The sequence below is a fragment of the Heptranchias perlo genome, chromosome 7 (assembly GCF_035084215.1).
Source record: "Heptranchias perlo isolate sHepPer1 chromosome 7, sHepPer1.hap1, whole genome shotgun sequence".
Lineage (NCBI taxonomy): Eukaryota > Metazoa > Chordata > Chondrichthyes > Hexanchiformes > Hexanchidae > Heptranchias > Heptranchias perlo.
In genome coordinates this window covers 98,641,104-98,650,890 of record NC_090331.1, presented here as the reverse complement: position 1 = coordinate 98,650,890, position 9,787 = coordinate 98,641,104, and the positions used below count along the sequence as shown (strand labels likewise).

General features: G+C 47.6%; 1 protein-coding gene across 1 annotated transcript in view; it reads left to right on the top strand.

Annotated features, from left to right (window-relative positions):
- Positions 1-3,512: 3,512 nt before the first annotated feature.
- The window catches only part of LOC137323418 (transient receptor potential cation channel subfamily M member 2-like), a 199,687-nt gene continuing 193,412 nt past the window's right edge, over positions 3,513-9,787 (top strand). Inside the window, exons 1-2 of the mRNA XM_067986895.1 lie at positions 3,513-3,645; positions 6,451-6,622. Coding sequence (XP_067842996.1) covers positions 3,586-3,645; positions 6,451-6,622 — 232 coding nt within the window. The 5' untranslated portion in view covers positions 3,513-3,585. The remainder of the gene's footprint in view (positions 3,646-6,450; positions 6,623-9,787) is intronic.

The window sequence follows — 9,787 nt, the reverse complement described above, 5'->3', positions numbered from 1 at the left end:
CTCTGTTAATCACATTGTTTCACACTCTCTCCCTTCTCACTCTTTAACTGACCATTGCTGTTGGCCGGGCCCTGGATCAATTTCCCAGTGGTGCATTAATTGTTCTCCAACCATCGTGCTTCACAGTCAAATACTGGAGGTGAACATTCCTACAGTATCAAGATCGGTCAATCGCTGTATAACATTGGTACAACTGTTCATTCTGTTTCATCCTTTCCTTACACTTCTTCACACAAAGTCTGTTGGGAATCTGGAACTCTCTCCCCAAAAAGGCTCTGGATGCTGGGGGTGAATTGAAATTTTGAAGACTGAGATCGATATGTTTTTGTTGGACTGATCCTTCTGGGGATTTGGAGCAAAGGCGGACATGTGGAGTGGAGGTCCAGATCCGCTTTGATCGAACTGAATGGAGCAACAGGCTCAATTTGCTGAATGACCAAATCCTGTTCCTTTGTATTGGGAATGTATCCCATGGTTTCTCCCTCAATACAGGCACAAGGGAATTATTCAGGATCTCCGTCACTTGACCTTTCAAGGTCTGATTCTTTCCCTTTCTTTCCATATATTTGTGAAATATTTCCACGTTCTGAGCTCCAACCCCCACAGTCTTCACCTCACTTCTGTTGGCCAGTTTCTGAGCCCCTTCACCTGATTGCTGGACCCTTTTCTGTCCCTGATCTGCTGGTAGATTTACACTTTCTCCCTTATTCCTTCCCTCATTGCCCACATCAGTTCCCAGCTTCCTCCGCTGCACTTTCCCACTTTGATATCTGCTGGCTCTTCCCAGTCACATGTTCCTGAAGGTGTCAATTTACCGTTTGTACTCTCGCCTTTGAACAACCAGCTCCAGCCCAGTCCTCGATCACTCCCCTCCCACCATCCTCCCCCTAAACTTCAACCTGCTCCAGCCCAACCCTCGATCACTCCCCACCCTCCCACCGTCCTCCCCCTCAACTTCAACCTGCTCCAGCCCAGTCCTCGATCACTCCCCACCCTCCCACCGTCCTCCCCCTCAACTTCAACCTGCTCCAGCCCAACCCTCGATCACTCCCCACCCTCCCACCGTCCTCCCCCTCAACTTCAATCAGCTCCAGCCCAACCCTCGATCACTCCCCACCCACCATCCTCCCCCTCAACTTCAACCAGCTCCAGCCCAGTCCTCGATCACTCCCCACCCTCGCACCGTCCTCCCCCTCAACTTCAACCTGCTCCAGCCCAGTCCTCGATCACTCCCCACCCTCCCACCGTCCTCCCCCTCAACTTCAACCTGCTCCAGCCCAGTCCTCGATCACTCCCCACCCTCCCACCGTCCTCCCCCTAAACTTCAACCTGCTCCAGCCCAACCCTCGATCACTCCCCACCCTCCCACCGTCCTCCCCCTCAACTTCAACCTGCTCCAGCCCAACCCTCGATCACTCCCCACCCTCCCACCGTCCTCCCCCTCAACTTCAACCTGCTCCAGCCCAACCCTCGATCACTCCCCACCCTCCCACCATCCTCCCCCTCAACTTCAACCTGCTCCAGCCCAGTCCTCGATCACTCCCCACCCACCATCCTCCCCCTCAACTTCAATCAGCTCCAGCCCAGTCCTCGATCACTCCCCACCCACCATCCTCCCCCTCAACTTCAACCTGCTCCAGCCCAGTCCTCGATCACTCCCCACCCACCATCCTCCCCCTCAACTTCAACCTGCTCCAGCCCAGTCCTCGATCACTCCCCACCCACCATCCTCCCCCTAAACTTCAATCTCTCCTTCCTTTCTGTGATTTTAGTGTCGTCCCAAAATTCCTGAGGTCGGAGAGGGTGAACACAAATTTCCACCAGGAGGGACCTGAAATTTGGTTTGGAACCTGGCTCCCCCCTGTTTCGCCTGGACCTTTCAATTCCAGTGGGGAGGGCACCGTAGGTTATGAATAATGAGATCTGGGGGTGTCTGTGAGTGTCTCTGTATGAGGCCTGTTATGGGTGGAATCGAATCATAGAATCTTGCAGCACGGGAGGAGACCATTCAGCTCATCGTTCCTGTGCTGGCTCTTTGAAGAGCTGTCCAATTTCGTCCACACCCCGGCTTTTTTCCCATAACCCTGCAAATGAGTCCTCTTCAAGGACATGTCCAATTGCCTTTTGAAAGTTCCTATGGAATCTGCTTTCACCGCCCTTTCAGGCCATGCGTTTCACATCTTATCAACCCTCCTCGTGAAAAAAACCCTCCTCATTTCCCCTCTCATTCTTTTGCCAATTGTTTTAAATCTCTGACCCCTGGTTACTGACCCACTTGCCAGAGATAACAGACCAAGCAGAGAGAAACTATCAAAACCCCTCATTATTTTCAACACCTCTATCAAATCTCCCCCTAACCTTCTCTCCTCTGAGGAGAACAACCCCAGCTTCTCCACTCTCTGCACATAACTGAAGTCCCTCATCCCTGGTATCATCTTGTTTAATCTCTTCTGCACCCTCTCCATGACCTTCACATCCTTCCTAAAGTGCGGTGCCCAGAATTGTACACAATATTCCAGCTGGGGCCTAACCGGTGATTTGTAACGGTTTAGCACGACTTCCTTGTTTTTGTATTCAATGCCCCTTTTTACAAAGCCAATATCCCATTCGCTTTCTTAACCACCTTATCAACTTGCCCTGCCACCTTCAGTGATTTGTGAATATGTCCCCCCAGGTCCCCCTGCTCTTGTACCCCTTCAAATTAGCACCATTTTGATTATACTGCCTCTTCATGTTGTTCCTCCCAAAGTGCATCACTTCACTCTTATCCACATTAAATTTCCTCTGCCGTCTGTCTGCCCATTTCACCAGTCCGTCTCTGTCCTCCTGAAATCTGTTACTATCCTCCTCACTATTTACTCCGTTGCCAAGTTTTATATCATCCACAAACTTCAAAATTATGCTCCCTATACCCAAGTCCAGGTCATTTACATATAACAAGAAAAACAATGGTCCTAATACCGACCCCTGGGTGACCCCACTGCATCCATCTCTCCAATCAGAAGAACATCCCTTCACCACTATTCTCTGCCTCCTGTCCCCTAGCCAATTACGTACCCAAGTTACTACCGTCCTTTTAATCCCATGTGCTTCTATTTTCCGAATATGTTGATTATGTGTCACTTTATCAAATGCCTTTTGAAAGTCCATCTACTGCACTATCTTCATCAGCCCACTCTGATATTTTATCAATGAACTCCATCAGGTTAGTGAGACACGATTTGCCTTTAACAAATCCATGCTGGCTGTTCTTTATTAACCCTTGCTTCTCCAAGTGAGAATTAATTCTGTCCTTGACAATGGTCTCTGGTAGTTTACCCACCACAGACGTTAGGCTGATTGGCCTGTAGTTACCAGGTTTATCCTTATCCCAGTCCTCTGGTACCACTCCCATATCCAAGGACGATTGGTAACGGGGATCTGGGGGTCACTGTATCTGTCGCTGTGTGAGGCGGGTTATGGGTAAAGTGTCCATTCTATGTGTAATAGTTTGAAAATGTTTGTACTTTCAGGTGGTTTCCTTCAACTTTCTACCAGGGAAGGATCATTTTGTGCCTGGATTTCATCATTTACTGTCTCAGAGTAATGCATATTTTTACTGTCAGCAAAACCCTTGGGCCAAAAATCATCATGGTGGAAATGATGGTAAGGCTATGTGATACACGTGTGTGATACACGTGTGTGATACACGTGTGTGATACATGCATGGGCGGTACTTGAACCTGATGAGTGCATGTGTGTGTTCTGTGCATGTGCTGTGTGTGTGCGCTGTCTGGATGTGTTATGGGTGTGCATGTTGAGCACATGTTATGTGTCCGTGTGCTGTGCGTGTGTATGTACTATGTATGTTTGTATGCTCTGTGTGTCCATTCTGTGTGTGCTATGAGAGGGAAGGAAAGAGGGAATGAGAAAAAGAAGAAAGAAAGTGGGAATGAGTCAGTGAGGGAAGGAAGAGAGAGAATGAGAGAAGGGGAGGAAAAAGGGAATGAGCAAGAGAGGGAATGAGAGAGAGGGAATTAGAGAAAGGAAATTAATGAAAGAGGGAGAGAGAATGGGAAAGAAAGAGGGAATGAGAGAGGAGAAATTAAAGAAGGAATCAGAAAGGGAGAGAGTGATTCAGAGAAAGGAGGAAAGGGGAAAAGGACTATGGGGAAACAGAGAATGAGAGGGACAAAGAGAGAGAGGAAATGGGGAATGGGGAGGAAGAGGTAATTGGATGAAAGAAACAAAAGAGATGGATTTAGAGAAAGGGAATAAAAACAGGGAATGGGAGAGGTCAGGACAGAGAAAAGGAGAGAGAAACAAACAGTGATGAAGGAGGAATGAGAGAGAATGGGAGGGGAAAGGGAAATGAGGCAGGGAGAGAGGAGGAATGAGAGAGAATGGGAGGGGAAAGCTGTTCCCCTGGCTGGAGAGTCTAGAACTAGGGAACATAAGAACATAAGAACATAAGAAATAGGAGCAGGAGTAGGCCAATCGGCCCCTCGAGCCTGCTCCGCCATTCAATAAGATCATGGCTGATCTGATCCTAACCTCAAATCTAAATTCATGTCCAATTTCCTGCCCGCTCCCCGTAACCCCTAATTCCCTTTACTTCTAGGAAACTGTCTATTTCTGTTTAAAATTTATTTAATGATGTAGCTTCCACAGCTTCCTGGGGCAGCAAATTCTACAGACCTACCACCCTCTGAGTGAAGAAGTTTCTCCTCATCTCAGTTTTGAAAGAGCAGCCCCTTATTCTAAGATTATGCCCCCTAGTTCTAGTTTCTCCCATCCTTGGGAACATCCTTACCGCATCCACCCGATCAAGCCCCTTCACAATCTTATATGTTTCAATAAGATCGCCTCTCATTCTTCTGAACTCCAATGAGTAGAGTCCCAATCTACTCAACCTCTCCTCATATGTCCGCCCCCTCATCCCCGGGATTAACCGAGTGAACCTTCTTTGTACTGCCTCGAGAGCAAGTATGTCTTTTCTTAAGTATGGAGACCAAAACTGTATGCAGTATTCCAGGTGCGGTCTCACCAATACCTTATATAACTGCAGCAATACCTCCCTGTTTTTATATTCTATCCCCCGAGCAATAAAAGCCAACATTCCGTTGGCCTTCTTGATCACCTGCTGCAACTGCAAACTAACTTTTTGATTTTCTTGCACTTGGACCCCCAGATCCCTTTGTACTGCAGTACTTTCCAGTTTCTCACCATTAAGATAATAACTTCCTCTCTGATTTTTCCTGCCAAAGTGCATAACCTCACATTTTCCAATATTATATTGCATCTGCCAAATCTCCGCCCACTCACCCAGCCTGTATATATCCCCTTGTAGGTTTTTTATGTCCTCCTCACTCTCTACTTTCCCTCCCATCTTTGTATCATCTGCAAACTTTGATATGTTACACTCGGTCCCCTCCTCCAAATCGTTAATATAGATTGTAAAGAGTTGGGGACCCAGCACCGACCCCTGTGGAACACCACTGGTTACTGGTTGCCAGTCCGAGAATGAACCATTTATCCCAACTCTCTGCTTCCTGTTAGATAACCAATCCTCCACCCATGCCAGAATATTACCCCCAATCCAATGATTCTTTATCTTGAGCAATAATCTTTTCTGTGGCACCTTGTCGAATGCCTTCTGGAAGTCTAAATACACTACGTCCACTGGTTCCCCTTTATCCACCCTGTACGTTATGTCCTCAAAGAACTCAAGCAAATTTGTCAGACATGACTTCCCCTTCATAAAGCCATGCTGACTTTGTCCATGGTCGCAGGATAAGGGGGCGGCCATTTAAGACTGAGATGAGGAGGAATTTCTTCACTCAGAGGGTTGTGAATCTTTGGAATTCTCTCCCCCAGAGGGCTGTGGATGCTCAGTCATTGAATATATTCAAGACTGAGATCGATAGATTTTTGGACTCTACGGGAATCAAGAGATATGGGGATTGGGCAGGAAAGTGGAGTTGAGGTTGAAGATCAGCCATGATCTGATTGAATGGCGGAGCAGGCTCGAGGGGCTGAATGGCCTACTCCTGCTCCTATTTCTTATGTTTCTTATATTCTTATAAGGCAGGGAGAGAAAAAATGAGGGAGTTAAATTCAGATTTGAAGTAAATAGTTGAAAACAGAGCATGTGAGAAGTCACTTTGATGTTACAATGTTTGTTACATGGTATATTTCTTTGAGTGAGAATACATTATTTTGGTATATTTAAAACGTGTGGTTCTTTGACAGCTTACTTTGTTTTTGACTGTTGATTATTGAAAAGGTGCTCCCCATGGCCCACACATGAAGAATGGCTCATTGGCCAAGGTTCTCAATGGCATCTGCTGCCTATGGACCTGTACTGTAGTCAAGGCTAACTCCTTGAGGAGAGTGGTAAAGACATAATCTGGAAATAAGATGTGTTCAGGACCTTTTCCTGGGATATAACATGCTTCCTTTTCTCTGTAGATGAAGGATATCTTCTTCTTTCTGTTCTTGCTGTTGTTGGCGATGGTGGCTTATGGTGTCGCCAAACAGGGCATCCTTATCCACAACGAGCAACGTCTGGACTGGATATTCCAAGGGGTTGTGTACCAGCCGTACCAAATGATATTTGGAGAGATCCCTAATGATGTCAGCTGTAAGCTCACTCTTCAATTGGTTGTAGTGAGATCACCCGAGTGAAGAAAAAACTTTTATTTATCGTTGAAGGTGGCAGGTTGAGAAAGCGGTTAAAAAAGCATACGGGATCCTGGGCTTTATAGATAGAGGCATAGAGTACAAAAGTATGGAAGTCATGTTGAACCTTTATAAAACACTGGTTCGATCACAACTGGAGTATTGTGTCCAGTTCTGGGCACCACACTTTAGGAAAGATATGAGAGGGTGCAGAAAAGATTTATGAGAAGATTCCAGGGATGAGAGACTTTAGTTATGTGAATAGACTGGAGAAGCTGGGGATGTTCTCCTTGCGAGGAGATTTGATCGAGGTATTCAAAATCATGAAGGGTCTAGACAGAGTAGATAGAGAGAAACTGTTCCCATTGGCGGAAGGGTGAAGAACCAGAGGACACAGATTTAAGGTGATTGGCAAAAGAACCAAAGGTGACATGAGGAAAAACATTTTTACACAGCGAGTGGTTAGGATCTGGAATGCACTGCCCGAGGGGGTGGTGGAGGCAGATTCAATCATGGCCTTCAAAAGGGAACTGGATAAGTACTTGAAAGGAAAAAGTTTGCAGGGCCACGGGGATAGGGCGGAGGAGTGGGACTAGCTGGATTGCTCTTGCATAGAGCCGCGTGGACTCGATGGGCCGAATGGCCTCTTTCCGTGCTGTAACCTTTTTCTGATTGTATGATTTATATCATGCCTTTCACAACCTAAGGACGTCCCAAAGCACTTTACAACCAATGAAATAATTTGAAGTGTCGTCACTGTTATAATATAAGAATCACAGCAGCCAATTTGCACACAGCAAGATCCCACAAACAGCGATGTGACAATAATCAGATAATCTGTTCTAGTTCCGGTGGCTGAGGGATAAATATTGGCCAGGACACCGCAGGGAACTCCCCTGCGCTTCTTCGAAATAGTGGCCATGGGATCTTTTACATCCACTTCAGAGGGCAGACAGGGCCTCGGTTTAACATATCATCCGAAAGTCGGCACCTCAGTCAGTGCAGCACTCCCTCAGTACCGCACCGGGAGTGTCAGCCTGGATAATGTACGACAAATCTCTGGAGTGGGGCTCGATCCCGTGACCTTCTGTCCCCGAGACGAGAGTGTTACCCACTGAGCCACAGCTGACACCTGGCACGGGCTGTGAAACAGCAGCAGAGCCTTGACATACCTTGGCCAAGTGTGGGAGGTCAGTAATCCTCTTTCTGCACAGAGTGGCAGTTCTTGAGGTGCTAGAGGTTGCACGAACTCTTTCTGCAATGTCCCAGTACCGGGCCTGAACAACCCTTTTATTTATGGGGCTGCCTGCCCTCATCCCCAGGGGTCTTTCTGTTTGAGCCCTTACTTCAGTCTGCAGAGGTTCGCTGGTCGTATCAGAGAATTTAGATGCCGTTCCTGACTCCCTCCCATCCCACCAGACGAGGCTGCTCCTCCTTCAGATGGTCTTCCACCTGTGGCTTCAGCTCTCCAGGAAGTCATGTCCCCCTTTAGCCAGTTGTAGCCTTTTAAAGGCTGCACCAGCACTCAAACTCCATCTGTCTCAGCAGCAGGTCCCATCCCAGCCTAGACTGAGCTGGGTGCCAATTGGATCACAGCAATTCGCCTCAGTGCTCCTAGATTGGAGAAGGGGAAATATCAGCTCACTGACTCCTGTTACCGAGGCTGAGGACAAGATTCGGGATTGGATGTAATGCCCATTACCACCTGTCACTCACCATCGAGTATCACATGGGTGCGAGGGCCCATGGAGATATATCCCAGTCAGAATCAGTGCCTTCAGGGGAGGAGAGGCAAGAACTTTCAGAGAGGGCATGGTAACATGTTGGTTCTGTTACTGGACTAATAATTCCGAGAACATGAAATCAAATCTCACCAGGGCAGTTTGAGAATTTGAATTCAGACTTTTAAAATCTGGCAATAAAGAGCTGGTCTCAGTAAAAGTGACCGTGAAGCTGTCGGATTGTCCTAAAAGCCCAATTGGTTCACTGATGTCCTTCAGGGAACGGAACCTGCCGCCCTGACCCGGTCTGGGCCTATATGTGACTCCAGTCCCACACCAATGTGGTTGACTCTGAAGTGGCCTAACAAACCCCCAGTTATATCAAACTGCTATCAGTGGTTCAAGAAGGCCCAACACCACCTGCTCAGGACAACTAGGGATGGACAATAAATGCCGGCCTTGCCAGTGACATACACATCCCGAGATTTTTAATAGGACAAACAACAAAAGGAGTGAAAGAAAATAATTGCTGAGTGGGATTGGTTTAGGTGGGATATTAAAGTCTATGGGGACGAGCAGGATGGGGGATTACACTGGGTGGGATATTAAAGGGTATGGGGAGTGAGCAGGAGAGTGGGATTAGACTGGGTGGGATATTAAAGGGTATGAGGAATGAGCAGGAGAGTGGGATTAGACTGGGTGGGATATTAAAGGGTATGGGGAGTGAGCAGGAGAGTGGGATTAGACTGGGTGAGTTATTAAAGGGTACGGGGAGTGAGGGGGGAGAGTGGGATTAGACTGGGTGGGATATTAAAGGGTATGGGGAGTGAGCAGGAGAGTGGGATTAGACTGGGTGGGAATATTAAAGGGTATGGGGAGTGAGGGGGGAGAGTGGGATTAGACTGGGTGGGATATTAAAGGGTATGGGGAGTGAGGGGGAGAGTGGGATTAGACTGGGTGGGATATTAAAGGGTATGGGGAGTGAGCAGGAGAGTGGGATTAGACTGGGTGGGATATTAAAGGGTATGGGGAGTGAGGGGAGAGTGGGATTAGACTGGGTGGGATATTAAAGGGTATGGGGAGTGAGCAGGAGAGTGGGATTAGACTGGGTGGGATATTAAAGGGTATGGGGAGTGAGCAGGAGAGTGGGATTAGACTGGGTGGGATATTAAAGGGTATGGGGAGTGAGCAGGAGAGTGGGATTAGACTGGGTGAGATATTAAAGGGTATGGGGAGTGAGCAGGAGAGTGGGATTAGACTGGGTGGGAATATTCAAGGGTATGGGGAGTGAGAGTTTAGATTCAGTGGGTCGTGTGGGGATAAACACCAACACAGACTCGATGGGCCTGTTTCTATTCTGGAACATTGTATAATTCTATGGGCCTTGGTCCTTAGAGACCCTGTGG